Source organism: Ambystoma mexicanum, chromosome 4p (assembly GCF_040938575.1).
Source record: "Ambystoma mexicanum isolate Mex_15411 chromosome 4p, UKY_AmexF1_1, whole genome shotgun sequence".
Taxonomy (NCBI): domain Eukaryota; kingdom Metazoa; phylum Chordata; class Amphibia; order Caudata; family Ambystomatidae; genus Ambystoma; species Ambystoma mexicanum.
The window spans coordinates 1,260,124,059-1,260,142,117 of record NC_090927.1 but is presented as its reverse complement, the minus strand read 5'-3'; the positions used below and the strand labels follow the sequence as shown (position 1 = coordinate 1,260,142,117).

The window sequence follows — 18,059 nt, the reverse complement described above, 5'->3', positions numbered from 1 at the left end:
GTCATATGTGAAACACATTCTGTGGGCCGATGACTGGAGAATCACAGAGATGGAAAGATCAGGCTCCAAGACTCACTCCCTCTCAAAAACTATAACCGGCTCTCTCAATGGGATTCCACCTTACCCGACTACATTTCCGAACCTCAAATATCAGGATTGGTTCTTACGATTCCAAATGAACATCCTACACAACAGAATGACTTTATGTACATACGGAATCAAGACCAACAACACAAAGTGTAGACTGTAATGGAGAAATAGAGTCCTTGCAACATCTGACTCTGTTCTCTTAGGAATTTCGACTCCTGAGAAGTGTATCCCCATCCCCACCCTCTCTGGCTCCCTGTGATGTTCCCTTGTGGCCCCCACCCTTCTCGCACACATGTGTTGCCGGTTTGCTCGATTCTTCTATCCTCCTTCCCCCCCTCCAGCCTACTTCCTCAGGAGTCTGTCCTGATACATTCTGGTTTCACCATCACCGTCTTGTGGCCAATGCTGAATTTGACTTTTATGGACTTCATTGATTTACGTGCGTCATCCTTTCTTAACTCTCATGGTGGCCCCGAATCATGCTGTTACCATCTTCATCTTGTAACCTGGCTTGCAACATTATGTGTCACTACTGACTTCTGCAATTGTATTTGCTCTCCCCTCTTTTTGACTGCTAAGAAATGGTGGGAAGCCCTATACACGGGTGGACAAGTGGTCGCATAGACATGGAAGATAGAAATTTTTGGTGATGCGAATGGCAAAATATTTGTAACTAACTGTATGCCAAATAATAAAAAAATAAAAATAAAAGAAAGTTAAAGGTGATGTGCGAATGGAAGGTCTTGCTTTTGTTTCCAAGAACTTTACACCAATTTTAATTAAAAAAAAAAAAGAATACCGTCATTGGCACTAACAAGTGTGAGTCATGAACTGCTGAATTTGAACACTTTCTTTCTACTACTATCCATTCTACATCAACAAGCAGAAGAACAGCAATTTCAAAGCACCATTCTGCACTCGCCACTTGTTCAAATGAATCAGAAAGTGTCTATGGCAGATAGGTGATAATCTAGACGTCACTTCTCACACAACATTGTGATAAAAATAAAGGCACTTGAGTAAAATAACATTATTCGCAAAACAAAAGAGCCAACTTCTCCCTAAAACTTTTATTGCTTTTGTTATTGGATGTTATGATCAATATTTGGTATATAGTAGGCAGACATCCCGCAATGCCAATCCACCGTCTCCCAGAGGATGGGGGCTATCCAAGTCAGAAGCCTGGGCAAAGGGCCAAGAAGCCTGTAGAGAAGACCAGACTGAGTTTGGCTACGATAGCCTTTTTCTTGAAACTATATTGCTGTATCATATTAGATTATGGAAGGACTTTTCTTAGTGACTTTTGGAGTATTATTTTGGCCAAGCGTTAGGATTAGGATTTTGAATATTGCTAGATTACAATGTTTAGGTTTCAATATGTGATTCACAATTTGACAATTGTACACTTACGCATGTTTTATCTTTCACTGTTTATGTTCATATAATGATCGAGGTGTACCTACTTCTTTTGTTAACACTGCAGCAAAAGGGGTTATGATGTCAGCAGCTTCTAGGGTGGAATATTATGTTATGGTGGGTGGTTCTGGAATGGGACACTGTCAGTTGAAGGTTGGCTGTCTGGGATTGAGCCTGCTCTCGCGTTAGCTCCGTCTTAAATAAACAGTTAAAGCCTTCTTTGAGTCAGCATCAATTCTTAACATTGGCGACGAGGACACAACGTTCCGTGCGATCCTCTGCCCGGCCGCGTCCGGATTCGCTCCAGAGGTGAGCCTGCCTCTCTGCCGGCACACGATTCAGCGACAGCAGGCACCGGAAAACCGGAGGAAAATGTCAGGAGGTGTGAAGTGGGGAGGGGGACCTCTGTGCCAGGCGGTTTCATTACGTAAGGTATGCCGGCGCGCATCGTCTAGGAGGATTGTTAATCACCTTGCCTCGGCTGACTGTTGGGCTCGTGCTGGGCTGCTGTGTGTGCCCCCAAGCACGCGCTGCTGTGCGCGACCTGCATCCACTCGTGAAACTGGCATTGTTATTCCACACGCGCGCCAAAAGGGGGCGTGGCCTAGCCGCGGTTCCACCGCATAAAGGACTTCCAGCTTACGCACGCCAGAGAAGGGGTGTGGTATTAGCCCAGTAGCATTTTATTTGCTGGAACATAAGGTCTTTGTGACGCCAGTTGCCGGGAGATGGCAGTCACAATAGAAACATCAACCTCTGCAGTGTTTCATCACATCAGCTGACTGTGTGCAGCCGTCACAAAGGGAATTCAGCTCATGAGTAGTGTTGATTGGGCCAAGGGCTCACTGAGGATTTCAAGATGGATGGTGGAATTGTTAGGCTACAATTTCAAAGTCCGTTACATACCAGGTAGGGAAAATGTGGTTGCGGATTGTTTATCAGACTACCTGTTGGAAGTTTGGTTGAAAGTGGTGAAAACACAGAAACAGCCAGGGAACAAGACTTCAGTATTGCTGAGATAAAGTGTAATGCCATAGATAAGGGAGAATGGTTGCAAGCGGATAAAGAGGACAAAGAGTTGAATCAAGTGAAAGTTTGGACAAGGGATGGTTGGCCCCACAAAAATAATGTGGATAGATGTTATAACAGATTCTTTGAAGTGAGGGAGGAGCTAAATTTGTCTGAGGATGGGTGCAAACTCAGAAGAGGGAACAAAGTAGTACCGCCCAGTAGCATTAGATCACAATTAGTGAATGTGGCTCACCAAGGGCATTTAGGAATGGGAGGAACCAAGAGGTATTTGAGGCAATCATTCTGGTGGCTAGATGTAGATAGTGAAGTTGAGAAGAAAAATCAGATATTGCAAGGAATGCGAGAGGAGTGATAAAAGCAAGGTGGTGAGGGAGGTATCACTTGCTCCCGTGAGTGTACCTGGAGAACCATGGGAGAAATTAGCAATTGACTTGATTGGACCCATACAAGAACTTGGTGAGGGTTACAAATATTTGGTCGTAATGGTGGACTACTATTCTAAATGGTTAGAATGGAGAGCACTCCGAGAAGCTACCACTGCTGAGATTATATATTTTCTGGAAGATGTGTTCTACAGAGAGGGTTTTCCCACAGTATTAGCAACAGACAATGGAGTGCCATTCTGTTCAGAGAGGATGTTGAATTTTCTAATAAAGTTCAGTATCAAACATGTACGCACAGCGCTATACCATCCAAGAGCCAATGGGCTAGTTGAAAGAGCAAACAGGTTTGTTAAGGGTGGCATACAATTGGCATTGGCATCAGGTTTAGAGTGGTCGAAAGTACTAAAGGAATTGGTGTGGAACTACTGCACTACGCCTCATTCAACTACTAAAGTATCCCCATTTGTGTCATTGAAAGGCAGACAACCTGGAACCAAATTGTGTCCAGGTTGGCTGGAGATGGCAGGGAGTGTAGAAATAGATTGTCAAGAAATAATGAGGCTAATCAAAGAAGCACAAAATACATACAAGCAAAGATTTGACGAAGTCAATAAGGCTAGGGAAACAAAGTTGGAAAAGGGTGATCTTGTGCTGATAAAGAATCCACGGTTGGGTTTCAAGTGTGTCGAGAGCACATTCTTAGGTCCAAAAAAGGTTGCAGCTGTCAGAGGGAATGTGGTGATTCTAGAAGGTGGAGAGTGTTGGTCTAGCTCAAGATTGGTTAAGAGTTTATCCAACATGGATGAAGACAGCATGATAAGAAACAAAAATGAAGTGGATGGGGAGATAATAGGTGGCACCAAGGTGGGTGTGGAACATAATCAAGAACTGAAGAGAGCAAGAGATGAGAATGGTGAAAGTACAAGTGTTATGGGAAATACAGGAATGTGTAAAGGGAGAGCCAGGAAAAGGCCAACATGGCTCAGAGACTATTGTGTAGAATTAACTTCATTTTCTAGAAAGGCCAACGGAGGAGATATGTTAGGATTAGGATTTTCAATATTGCTAGATTAGAATATTTAGGCTTGTGCTTGACAGTTTTACACTTATGCATGTTTTATCTTTCACTGTTTATGTTCATATAATGATCGAGGTGTACCTACTTCTTTTGTAAACACTGCAGCAAAGTGGGTTATGATGTCAGCAGCTTCTAGGGTGGAATGTTATGTTATGGAGGGTGGTTCTGGAATGGGACACTGTCTGAGGTTGAGCCTGCTGTCGCGTTAGCTCTGTCTTAAATAAACAGTTAAAGCCTTATTTGCATCGGCGTCAATTCTAAACACCAAGCCTTGGATCTTTCCATTTTAGATTAGGGTAGCTGGAAGTATAAGGACTTGTCAAGAAAGGTTTTGCAGTTTCTGCTGGCCAATGTTTTTCAATTTGAGTTACTAGAATAGGGCGTCTCAATGCCAAACAAGGACTTACTAACACTAGAGATATTTAGAGAGATTGGGAAGCCCTTCATCACAATTACTTTGTTTAATTCTGACCATCACTTTGTTTAAATTAATACTTTATGTTGTTTTTACATCCTGTCACAGGGCGGGTTTCCAGGCGCTGCCATGGGAGAGGAGGGGGACCAGACACCTGTCCACTTTCTTGGTGCCAGGCTGCAGACTTCCTCCCAACCCATCCTTACCTGCAGAAGCGGCGGGGCCGAGCCAGCGCCACAATGGGGTGCTGAACGAGAGGATGTGGGGCCGTGTGGCCTGGAGCAGCAACTGGAGACAGAAATCAACCAGCAGAACGTCGGAGAGACCCCTAGCCTCCTGGTGCCCCAAGAGAAAGAAGGGGGTGTGCCAGAACAGAAAGGGATGCCACATGAGAGCCCCAAACCAGCGTGGCATCAGAGACGAGCCATTGCGCAAGTAAACAACTAACCCATCAGGGATTTTTATATTAAAAATCGGTCTACAAGAAAGTCATGATAAAGGGAGACAACAGTCCTATAGGGAGGTTTCCCTTGGGGCTTTCCATGCAATGCATGTGGTGAGCTGTGTAACTGAAAAGGAGCTGGGGCTGAAAGATCTTATGAAGCTTCCTGAGCCCTCCCCTCTCACACCCCCTTAGAAAAGGTAAGTGATTGGCTAGGGATAGCAGGCCAATCCTGGGAGAGTGAGGGTAATTCAAAGGGGGCATAGGAAGAGGAAGTTGTGGGTTTGTAGGGTGACGTCAGGAGGTGGAAGGAGGATGACAAAGAGACCAAAGGAGGACTGGGTGAAGCAGTGTGGAGATGGTTGGAGAGAGGGGTTCTGTGGAGTGATTGTTGATAAGGGAGAAGCGAAAGAAGAGTGGTACTAGTAGCAGAGAAGAGGTGGTATCAAGTGGCAGTGCATTGATAGTAGAGGAGATGTGGTAGTGTTAGAGAGGGGTAGTGGCAGTAATAGAAGAGTACCTGTAGTAGAGGTGAGTGGCAGTGGTGGCAGTGGAACGGGAGAAGTAGTGAGAAGGGGTAGTAGAGCAGAGGTGGTGGTAGTAGCAGAGAGGTAGCAGAGGGGAAGAAGCAAAGTTATAGAAGATCAAGATAGAAGAGTGGTAGTAGCGAGTGGAGTAGTAGTGTGGTAGTAGGAGGTAGTTTTAGAATTGAGTGGAAGAGTTGAAAAAGGAAGAAAGTAAGAGGAGGAAGAAGATTAACATCTATGGGTGGAGGCAGGAAGGCAGAGTGCAACATCGGAGGGACAGAAGCGGGTAGGAAGGAGAACGCGGGAGGAGAACGCAGTAGAAGGACATGGTGAGGCTGTGCATGCATGGCGAGTGGTTCCAACAGGGTGAGCGTAAGGCACCATTGCCCAATTCCCTCTATAACACCAATACGGATAGGAGAGGGAGAGCTAGAAGGTCTGAAGGGAGTAAGTCGGCCAACTGCTTTGGGAAACCAGTGCTGCCTGAGTCTCAGTATCAACCAGTAGGGGTATGAAACAGTAGGGGTTACTGAGCCATAGCACTAACCAAAGTTATGGATGCATGGGTTAGAGTGGTGGTCATACAGGGGACACAAGAGTGGAATGGCCCAAGCACCAATTACCAAAACCCCTGTGGCATCAAAGAATATAATATTATCTTAACCTGTTAGGAAAGATTTGCCTTAGGTGCAATTTTCCCTCCATTCATGGCCCCCTTCCGGCCCCCCCAGCTTTTTGCTTTTGTTTGGCTAACCTAACCTGACTTTTTCCAGTGGAGCACAGCCTGCAGCTGCGCTCCTCTGGGCTTAAATTCATCTGTTATGGGGAAACTGACACGTCCTTCAGACTTTTAGTACTGGGAAACTATGTTCCCTTAGTCTTTGACTAGGTTGCCATTTCTTGGTAACTTTTATCTTCGTGCCAAGTACCTTAAAGTACCATGCATAGGGGTCCTTTTGTTTTATGACCCTAGACACCCTCAAAGGATTTTTTGGTGATTGTACAAGTGTGCCTAGGACAAACTCGTGGTAGCAGTTTACTTTTATAGTATTTTTACTTATTTTTAATGAACCATATTGCATTTACCGCGTTAGGCTCAAGACTGTGGCCAGTGCTGAAAATGGCTGTGCTGCAAAGTCTTTTGTTCTGTCCTTTGGCCATTTTGTCCCTTTGCCTTTTCCCAGGTCTAGCAGACCTGGGAATTCCTTATTTGGACATGCAGCCTCCTGGGAAAACCGCAACTTTCGCGGGCTCCTGCATGTCACGTGTGCTAGTACCCAGGAAGAAGATTGGGACTATCTGGTCCCAATCCACACTACGGATGCCAGTTTGTCTGGTTTGCCTGAATGACTGGGACCACCGTGGATCGTAATTGGTCAACATCTGGCATGCATGCAAGAGAGCAGATCTTCCATTGGTTATCCCAGATATGAGCGCAAAACAAATCTTGGATACGAGAAGGGGCTCTACATCCATTTCAGGTCGATCAACTGAAGTTCTCTACAAAACTACAGAAGTAGCCAAGTATCCTGAAACGCTAAAGCAGACCTGTGGAACCGCCGGAGACATGCTGGAAGGTTTTGCTACGCTCACCTGGCTCCCACAGGGGCGTCGATCTGAACTGGACAGCTGCGGTCTCCACCAATGTGACGCGAAGTGCCGAGAAGACGGACTGGACTGGCCCACCTAGCTTCGTTTGCTTGGCCCGTAGGAATATTCTTCTGCAAATGTAGAAAGGGAATTAACCACCTGTGGAGTTGAGCGTTAACCCGCCCCCACTCCCGCTGTTCTCCCCACTGATCACCTTTGATGTCCCCTCTTATAGTCTCACCTGATGGTTTGGAAAGAGGAGCTCTCCATCCTGCATTGAGCGCAGGAGTGCGTTGATAACCAGTTCCTTCACTGGCTTGAAGGAATTGGTGAGGTCCAGAACAATATTGATTCTGAGATTCCCGGCAATACGCCGTATGTAGTTCGTAAGAGTTCAAATGTCTGACTTTCACTCTTGTCCGATTCCTTGCAGGTTGCAGCTTGACCCTAGCGAAGAGTTCCTCGTGGCAACTGGTAATATTCAGGTAAGGATTTGTATTATCCAACACAGTTCGATAAAATAATTTTAATATGTAACCTGCTGCTTTCTCTCTTATTCAGGTGCTGAGAGAAAGTATGAAGTCTCGGGGAATAATGCCTCCGGCGGTAAAATCAGGTAAGTCTATGGGGGGTAACTAATATTGCCTCTGTGTATTCCCTTGGCTCACCTTGCTGTTCTTGTCTTCCCCTTAGGTGCCGGAGTGCGGCGGAACATGCAGAAGGATGCGATGGAAATTGAAGATGCTGCGAAGGCCGGTGAGTTCAGCGCGGCGCTGCAGCAGGTGAGGCGACGTGCATAAAATAACTTCTTTCTTCCAGCTCGAAGGCGCGTTGAATCGGGAATTCAGGTAAGGATCAAAGGTATTGCTCTTGTTCTAACCTTTTCTCCTTCTTTCTCCCTTTTTCTAGGAGCTCCAGACTCGAGGTGGGCGTGACAGAACACTGGATGCAGACTTGCCGGCACGGTGAGCGTTACGCTGCTGGATGCAGAATAACGCGAAGCGTGTGCTGCTCTTCGGGCGTGGTTTAAATAGCCTCCAAAGTAGTCCCAGGTAAGTATTCCTCCCTAGCCCCACCGGAGTAAAAAAATAGTCCCTAGATAAAGTAGTCCCTTCCAAGCCTCCTTTGGCTTGGAGCTCTTGCAGCATGGTCTACATCAGGTGAGTTTGCAGCATGGTCTGCATCAGGTAAGTTTTAATCTATGAGCCTGGCGCCATAGGTGCCAGGACTGCACCCAAATAGCCCCTAGCAGGGGTTGTTGGGCTTGCTTAGAATAACTTGATGCCTGCTTCCGGGGTTGCTGGACTTGGTCTGGGTCCTGTAGGATTGTTTAGCGTGTTTTGGGAGCACAGAGCACAACACCACTGCACAGGATCAATGTATAGCATGTTTTTTGAAGTGCAGGGCCACTGCATGGGTTTGATGCATTGATATAATGTGGTACAGCAAGACATGTGTTATTGAGCATTTTTTTTTATGCAGCGCCACTGCATGGGTTTAATGCAAATGCTTCAAGCTATGTGTTGCCAGTGCAACATATGGAGATGTAAATGAAGACAGGCTACACAGGTTAAAAACAAACCATTTTCTCATTTAAAAGCGCATTTTATTTTTCTTATTCAAAATGCACACAATTTTTTTCTTTTTGCCTGAAATTACTCTGTTGCAGGAGACACATTTGAGGAGTAATGAACTAACCTCATTAACAAAAAACTAACACGCTAACTCATTAATAATATAATGTGTTCTACACTGCAAAATGAGGCAGGCTGAAACTCATTTCAGACTACATTCAGATATTTTTTCTTTGCTTCTATCTGCGCTCTGTCCACAGTATTTGCAGGAAGCAAAGACTCGAATAAGCAGGAAATCAGTTTGGTTACAGTTGCAACTGTATAAGCCAAGCCATTGTGTGCAGAGGGTGGATAGGGCATCATAGAATTTTATTGGTTAGGATCCTTTGGTAGGATGTAACCAGAGTTTTCTTGTATAATCCCGAGGAAGAAGCTAGGGAGAGACATCTTGACACAGCTCGGAGAAGGACTGGGTTGATAGCTGGGGATGCCTGATTCCTAAAGCAGATTCAACTTGGTTGCAGAGACTGGGATTTCCAGTCAACAAGTCCCAGTATGAGTGACAGCAAATGCTTGTCCTTGCTGGGTGAACCCCTCCAGAAGGCGACCAGCCAAAGAAGTTACATGCTGAACAAGCCTGGTAATTATCTCGCTGAAGTGTGGGGGCTGAGTGTGTGTGCCAAAATATTCAGTCAGCGTAGGAAAGGAGATTCCTGTGCTTTACCCACGTGTTTAATGTTGCAAATTGAATTCTTGTTCTCCGCCACTCTCTTCTCAGTGTATCACAAATAATGCTGTTACTGTGCTATTTCATTTATTTCTGTAAAAAGAGTGAGATTGTGTTTAAATTCAACTTTTATAATACACAAAAATATCTGAAAGCAGACGGGTGGTGTGTTTTATTTTCTCTTTCCTTTGTGCATTTACCAATACAGTGCTGATGATGTGGGGAGATGTTTAGACAATGCAGTTGTCATTTTTAAGGTAGCTAAAAATAAGATTTGGCTGCAGCTGTGTGCACAATGTCATTCAGTATGAGCAATTATAACTAACTGTGTGTGTTATAGTCTGCCGGAACTCTATGAGAGGCAGAAAGAGAGGCCCTGGACATAGCTCACCAAACGTAAATAAGTTGGTGATAGATACTGCATGTTAGCTCGCTGCCGTAGATAAGACAGCGAGAAATTGCCCATGGTGGTACACTAAAAATTAAAATGTGGTGTTCCTGAAATGCAAGCCTGAGGTCTCTCTAGTGATTACACGAAAAATCTAAACAAAAATAAGGGGTTCTGGATATTGGGGCCACAAATAAAACAAAGGAATTATGCTCACCAAAAATACCACCAACCACGCATACCAACCACGCATACCAACCACGCATGTCTGTGTACTGAAATCGTGCATATCCACTGTATTATTATTATACATAACCCAATCTGAATACAAGGAGTGATTTTTGCTAAATTATTTTTCGGCGGTAAGAAAATACCGCCAGGCCCCAAATCTACACAAAATACCCAACAGTCCCCAGGGGTAGGCATCATGACATCAGACTCAACTCTGTCCAATTCCAGTGCTGAATCGGATGAAGAACTGGAAGCCACTTCTGAATAAAGAGCCTGCTGTTGTCCCGTCGAACCCCTGTTCTGCATCGATCACTGAAGGCCTGCAAGGGTGCTTCGACCCTTTGGAATAGTGGGATCAACTACTCTCGGCACCTCCTGATTACCCTCCGAAAGAGCCTCATTGGAAGTGTTCCTGGGCCATCCAACGAAATGACCAGTTCGAACCCGGTGTATCGCATAGGAGCGCCGCTGTACCGAGTTGACACTTGGGACTTGGGGAATCGCCAGCTTGTGGTCCTGGGCCCTCTCCCACCAAATTTGTAGTCCTAACTCCTATGGGTCGCGATTTAAGAGTGTGTCACACCGCACGCATTTACGGTCCCCGTGTCGTACTGCTGTGGTGACGGTCGTTGTAGGAGCCTTGCCTGCCTGCCCCCACTCTGCCCCGAGACGTGCTGCATTGGAACTGTACTCTTCATCGAGAGCTGAGAAAAGGCCACTGTCCCACCACAGACGATCGTCCCGTCCCGTTGCGCAGCCACTCAGACAGAGCGATGTGCAACTGCAGTGGTTGAACCTACAAGTGACCAGGCATAGACTGGCAAAGTTTGGGCCGGACTGTATCGATGGTCGTTGAGTAATTGCATCACTTACAGGTGGCCCCCTGGCACAGCCATTGTTCTTTACGGTCGTGATTTCCTAAAAAGATACTCCCAAATGCTGGGCTAGCCTGCGCTCCCTAGTTATTCCCGAAAGTAGAAAGTAGCCCTGCCTCCAAAGGTGGTCCCTCCCGAATAGTAGGACACTGTTTTTCATCACCTCACCCCTTCCTGGACTGCAAAAGCTCCCAGAAGATGTAAAGTGTGGCTGGAGCAAGAGGAAAAGTGGATCGCTGCGCTGATCTGGTGGTCTTGGTGTATTTTCTTCCTGCTGCCTGATTGACGGTTCCCCTATGTTGTTGTTCAAGACGTCCTATGTTTGAGTCAAAATTAGGAAAGGGGTTTGAGGAAACCCTGTAGGTTCTGGCACTGGAATGGTTGAGGTGAGATTCTTTAGGTTGGTGCATGAGGCACAATCAAATGATATGTCATACTACCGAAAACTGTAGTGCAGTGGTTGTTTATTTCATACGCATGGACAGGCTCGTTTCTCCATAAGCAAAGCCAACACGTGTTTCGACCTAACAGGTCTTTATCAAGGCGTGGTCTGTATATGATTGAGGGCGCTGGTGGGCAGCTGATGGGGCCAGCGAGGCTTCCGGTTGTGGGATGTGTGGTCCGGTGATCTTTTGACCTCGCTGGCCCATCAGCTGCCCACCACCCCCTTATTCAGGGTGCATCAATCATATACAGACCACGCATGTTAGGTCGAAACACATGTTGGCTTTGCTTATTGAGAAACCAGTGTATCCATGCGTATGAAATAAACAACCACTGCAGTACAGTTATCAGTGGCATGATTTATCATTTGTTTGCGCCCCATGCGCCAGCCTCATGAATCTCACCTTAACCATTCCAGCACCAGGACCGACAGGATTCCTTCAAACCCCTTTCCTAATTTTAGCTCCAAGAAGAGGACCCGTTTTCCCTCATTATGCACGGCCGTGCGTTCTCACTTTGAGCACAAGGCTCCCCACTTCGTAGGGCTGGACTGCTTAAGTTAAGGATCGATTCTGAAGAGCTGCCTAATACTATATTTTTGTTAACCTACCCTTCAGTTACAGGTCGTGGCTGTGTTTTCCCCTTTACCGCGTTAGGCACAACTTAACTGTATATATGTGAAATAGTGAAAGGTGTGTGTGGTAACTGTTTTATATTACTGTGTTTTATTTGTGTTAAATTATTAGGGCCTAAAATTATATGTATTTTTTATTTACACTTGTCTAAGCCTATTCTGTGGAGTTTTACAGTGTGTGCTCATTGTGGGCTTCAGATCACTCTCACCCCTCCTGAGACATAGGGGGTCATTACGAGTTTGGAGGTAGCCATGGTGCTATTAGCGCCATGGCTGCCTCCAAACTCATGTCCGGGTCCAGGTTCCTTGAATGGGGACTTACCGGGTCATTCCAACCTTGGAGGACCCGGTAAGTGCCCATTCAAAATACCCCTCCCCATTCCCATTCAAGCCCCTATAGGGCTCAATGGGAATGGGGAGGGAGCTAATAAATGGGCCTGTTATTAGCTCCCTGGTCCTTTAGCGGCTCCCGCTAAGGACGTCAGGTTTTACTAGCCGGCCTTAGTGGGAACCGCTAAGGGACCTCATAATGCGGCGGTAAGGAGTTAACGGCACCGGCATTCTTACCGGAGCCGTTAACGCCTTACCACCAGCCTCGTAATGAGGCCCATAGTCCTGACCGCCTGCCAAGCTACTGTGATTGGTCTGGCTTGTCCAGAAGAAGGTTCCCCTGTTCCACTAAACTAGGGTAGCCTCCTAAACTTCTTCCCACCAGGTCAGAGTTTAGAAATCCATTTCAGCAGAACCTACCTATGTCATTTGACAAATACACACCCTTGAAGTGTACTTTCTGTGTCAGAGTGGTCTTGCCGTTGACGCCCTGTCATAAGCCCTATGACAGGTAAGTGTAAACTACACCTTGGACAGAATAACACCTATTAAAAAAAACAGTTGAACTATTCTTGGTGTCTTGTGTCCCTCTGCTCGAGCAACCACACTATACAATATAAATATTTGTCTGTGCCGGTGTGTTTGCATTTGTGTACAGTATGGGCTGGCTGTAGTAAGCAACACTAACAACTACTTCTACAGACTCTGTATCCGTGCCAAGAAAAGGGCCCACATTCAGGCATGGGTATCTGGTGCATCCAACACCACGGCTGAACTTTTCAAAATCTGCAGGGAACTGGCCAATCGTTCCGCAGTATCATCCTCCACTACTCCCTCTCAGGCCCACTGCAACGCAATCGCCGCTCACTTCACCAACAAAACTCAGGACATCCTGAACAGCATTGTTACACACTCTCCCAACCCATCCCTCACTCCCTTGCCTCCCTTGGCCACTCCCCATCCTCCTCCTCCTTCGCCCTCGTCACACCTGCATCGAGGACAACATTGGCTCTCTTGCCCCCTACACTTGCGAATCTCTGTAACCACTCCTTTGCTACTGTTCATTCCCCTCCTGCCTCAAGCAATCCCTTGTGCGCCCCCGCCTTAAAAAACTGTCAGCCGACCCTACCTGTCCAGTCAATTACTGTCCTATCTCCATCACCCCCTTCCTGGGGAACTTGCTGGAGAAGTTGGCCCTGTCCCAACTCAACTCTCACACTGAACTTTTTGGTGGTCTCCACGACCATCAATCTTGTTTCCAAACATCCACAGGAATGGAAACTGCTCTTTTGAGCACATGTGAATAACTGTTCGAATCCCTGAATTCCAATTCCCCAGCTGTCCTCATCCTTCTTGATCTCTTCTCTGCATTTGACACGGTCAACACTCCAGCCCCATACAAATGCTCCACGACACCCTTTAGTATCTCGGAGTGGGCACTGGACTGGCTGACGACCTTCCTTACTGACCGCTCCTCTATAGTCATCTTGGGCATCTTCTCCTCTCCTACTTCCTTCTCCACTTGAAACTTCCTGCTGACCCTCTTGCACCTTCCAACATCCCTGACTGCCTTTCTGCCATCCAGGCCTGGTGCACTTCCAATGATCTGTGCCTCAATGCCAGCAAAGCAGAGATCCTTCCCATTGGGACCCCTGCTCCCGACTTCTTCCCGTTAATTCTGGCCTTCCTCCATGGGCTCCCCACTGCTCCCTCCTCTGAAGCCAGAAACCCTAGTCATCTTCGACCCTCCTCTCTCCTTCCTCCCACACACTCAGGACATTGCCAATAAGTCCCATTTTCAGCTGTTCCTTCCCAAAGGAATTCTACCTTTTCTCACCTTCCCCCAGAAGCTCAATATTACCCGAGCCCTGGTTCTTTCTAGGCTTGACTATTGCAATAGCTTGATCCTGAATCTTCCTTCTTCCACTCTGCAACCTCTCCAGCACTCTGCAACCTCTCCAGCTAATCCAGAAAAGGGCTGCAAGACTTATCATTGGCCTCAAGCCCAGGGACTGCATCTCTCCTGCCTTAAAAAGTCTTCACTGGCTCTTGGTTGCCTCGCAGATTAAATTCAAATCCCTCTGTATTATCCACAAGGCTGTTTGGGGCAGGAGACCCTTATGCAACCACGGGCCCTGAACTCCCACACTGAATCGCCCCCAGCTTCTGACTATCCTCAGCACTTGCCTCAGCTCACCCTCCACCCTGGAGGCTCCCACTTACCTTACATTGCACTTCACTTGTTGCTCACCCACGAGCACCACAATACCTATCCCATTCCCCCTCCCTTCTGCACTTGCACATTCTGAACACTCACAAGGTTCGTCCTCCCCCGCCACCTCCCACTGTATTTCATTTTTTAATGTTTTTCAATTGATTCACATCCCCTTGTCCCCTCCCTGTGTCTCTGTGGGCACTTTGAAACAGTATTTACTTCCTGTATAAGCGCCTACCAAGCTAACAATAAATACATTCATAAATAAATAAATAAATACACACCACAACACTCCTGTAGGATTTACTCACGTGGGGAATGATAAATGAAAGGTCTTCTTGCAGAGTCGTCGTTATCTGTAGAGCACAGTTCTTCGGTTTCTTCTGCTCTTAATGAAAAGACAGAGGCAGCAATGAGAGGACCTGGTATTAAAAGCAAAGACAATCATATTTAATTAACAGGCTACTGCATGTGGAAGAACTACACTAGTAGCGGTAGCTGGATTGAACTAAGAAATGGAAAATGGAGCATGAATGCAAAGAGCCAAACCAAGATAAAGCGAGGGGCAGATTATTCCTGAGGAGAGTTGAAGGCCACGCTCAATGTAATGGTACAGACACAGACATAGAAATAGAGGGAATGGATGAAGAAAATGAGGGACCAAACCAAATCATCATAGTTGTAGCAGAGGAAGAAGACAGTAAAGGGCTACTCAAAATTCCCACTGTAAAAATTAGTTAAAACCGGCGTTTTCCGTGTTTGGTTCTATGTCATTCTATCGACAGGGGGTTTTTTTTCGTGGAGTTTTTTGCCGCTGATTTTTGCCAGAGAAACTCTCGAATTTCTTTTTCGTTTACATTTGGCTCCCCCGCCACCTCCCACTGTATTTCATTTTTTAATGTTTTTCAATTGATTCACATCCCCTTGTCCCCTCCCTGTGTCTCTGTGGGCACTTTGAAACAGTATTTACTTCCTGTATAAGCGCCTACCAAGCTAACAATAAATACATTCATAAATAAATAAATGGGGGGGTGAGGGAGTTCCCCTAAATTCCCCTTCCCAGTGTTTTAACTACTTATTTCCCGCACCCCTTATCCCGGATATCCCTTTACCCGCCCCCCCATACTTTTCGTTGAGTTTATTCTGCCAAATCGGCGGAAAAAAACTCCACGAAAAAAAAAACTGCCAATGAATGAACGTTGTACCGAATTGTTCAGAAAGGAACAGGAAGAGCCATACTCCACATTCCCTAGTCCATCCATCTTCTTAAACTAGTCTAGGTGTATTTGTAGGGGGTTCACTTGAAATTTGGTCCATATGATGGCACAGAGGAAAGATTGATCGTGCAATTCAAGCTGCACAGGGAGTGAAATGTACTGTATCATTTCATGCACATATTAAAAATAATGTTGGTTATTACAACGTGTGAGCAAGAGACGAAGTGTGCAGTGGACGTCAATACTGTGGACATCCCAGTTACACATTTTCTCAGCTGTGGCACACACATCTCTAAGCGAGTTATAGTCATTTTGTGGTCGCAAGTGTAGTAGCATCCATGTGCAAAAAGTGATTTGTGTCCGAAAAAGCACTTCATGCTCTTGATATAACGGCACAACTTGTTTGGCATGTGCATAACCTCCTGTGCATGGATTCGGCTGTCTGTGTGTAAAAGACACATGCCGAAAAAGAACATTTGTATGAAAAAGTGGATGGTAAAGAGTTGGAACTGCAAAGAAACCAATTATGAAACCGAGGACAGGCAGTACAACTGAGGGTTACACCTGCAATGAGCGTAGTCTGCAAGGAAACTTGCTGATTTGCTACCATCTACCCTGGTTGTAAGTTTCCCCGGTGTCATATTCGCACGGGTCAGGAATTGCATCAGGGCAATACGATTTTGCTTTTAACACGTATATAAACACTTCACTTCAGCTGTGCACTTGCCATGGCCACTTTCCTATTCTGAACTATCAACAGTGCGTATCCACCTATTCCACTTCATTCACTTCTATCAAACTGATTAAAATAAAACCCAGGTCAATGAAGTGCAGTTTCATTTCCAATGCCAATTTAATGCAGGCATTCCCCACATTTTGCAATAAATAAGGGAGCTGTGCAGTTAAAAATCGACAAAGGAAACACAATCTACACATTTCTGTGAGATTACTTGTGGTAAAATGGAGCGCAAACCCATTTCATGGAGATGGCGAGCATTGAAATGTCCAAGAACTGCAACCGTGCCAGTGCGTAAATGCTAATTGTGTTTGTGATTCACATATATTTCCATAAGGATTTAAAAATCATACAGACTATACGAAAGCCAAACATTTTGCATTTTCAAAATCTGCATTCAATTCTATGTTTGCCCCAAGTGAACCAACCAATATGCATGCCTAAACTTGAAGCCGCCTGAACTTATAACATTATCAACCCTTACAAACACCAATCTATATGAAGTAATAGTATATCAATTACTGTTTATGGCATGACCAGTTAACTTCGAGACACCCACTGTCAAGCAATAGCTGAAAACATATGCATCCATGCAGTTTCTATGATTCATAGTGGTAAAGAATTCAATTTTCTTGATCTCAATATCCACACAAAGCTGGCATATTGTTCACCTACCTTCACACCAAACCCATGTAGAGAAACATTCACAATAGTACAGACAAAAGTTGCCAGTGCTGAAATGGTGCTCTCTATGATGGAAAATCTCACTTTCAAAACTGTGTAATGAGGTTGTCCAAAAAGGCTTCTGAAGAAGGCTACAAAAAGAGCCCCTATGTCGCTCGCTGTCAACATGTTCAAGACCTCTGAATCAAGAGTGGAAGATGGCGCTAAAGTGGTCGGCATCACCACATATTGGCATGCAAACAATAAATTGTTAAAACAACACTCACACTTGGCCTTGAATAATGGAATTTCTTTTCCTAAACAAATTTTTGGAATCAACAAATAATGGAACAATTGCCAACCATGCCATGACTCCTGCTCACCCTTCTAAACGGATGCACCTTTCTTAGCCCAAATAGTGTGTCTACCTGTTGTGGTAACTGAGTATCGTGCCCATTTAGTAAACTGTCAACAAATTCACATAGAGCAATCGAAGTTGCACTATTGAACATCACATCACTACATAACACAGTGTATGCCAACAAATACCTCCGTAAACTACTATTAATTGACATGATCAGTTGACCAACGAATAACCGGGTTGATGGAATGAATGCCACAGCAAGATGGTCAAACCTATCATACAACATCATGTTGCCCACAAACATTCCTGATATAGTGTATTGTAGATGATGGGCAGCTGGCCCTCACTATACCCGTGGGTAATGTTGAAAATGCATTAACATTAAAAGAGCAGTTTGTGATTTCATCCTTTCGACACATGGACACATGGTCTGAATGACCAAAAGGATTAGAATAATGCAAGATTTAATAAAGGTTATTCCTAAAGGTCTGCTCTCTAAAACTACAGACAAAACTACAATATCTGATGGCCAATATAAAGTCTGGTAAGCATTGGTACCAAACCTTTTTTTGTTAATATTTGACACCAAAATATTCATAAATCAATTTCCTCCACGCCAGGTGCATGACCAATGAATCTAGGGACATTTTGCCTTTGGAAACCAGGTCCCCAGGCTCGGGTATGTTCC

General features: G+C 45.4%; 1 protein-coding gene across 3 annotated transcripts in view; it reads right to left on the bottom strand.

Moving 5' to 3' along the window:
- Positions 1 to 18,059, bottom strand: part of LOC138453790 (zinc finger protein 773-like) — a 411,528-nt gene that overhangs the window by 324,619 nt on the left and 68,850 nt on the right. For all 3 annotated transcript variants that reach the window (XM_069606944.1, XM_069606946.1, XM_069606945.1), the window contains exon 3: positions 14,703 to 14,813. In XM_069606944.1, coding sequence (XP_069463045.1) covers positions 14,703 to 14,813 — 111 coding nt within the window. The remainder of the gene's footprint in view (positions 1 to 14,702; positions 14,814 to 18,059) is intronic.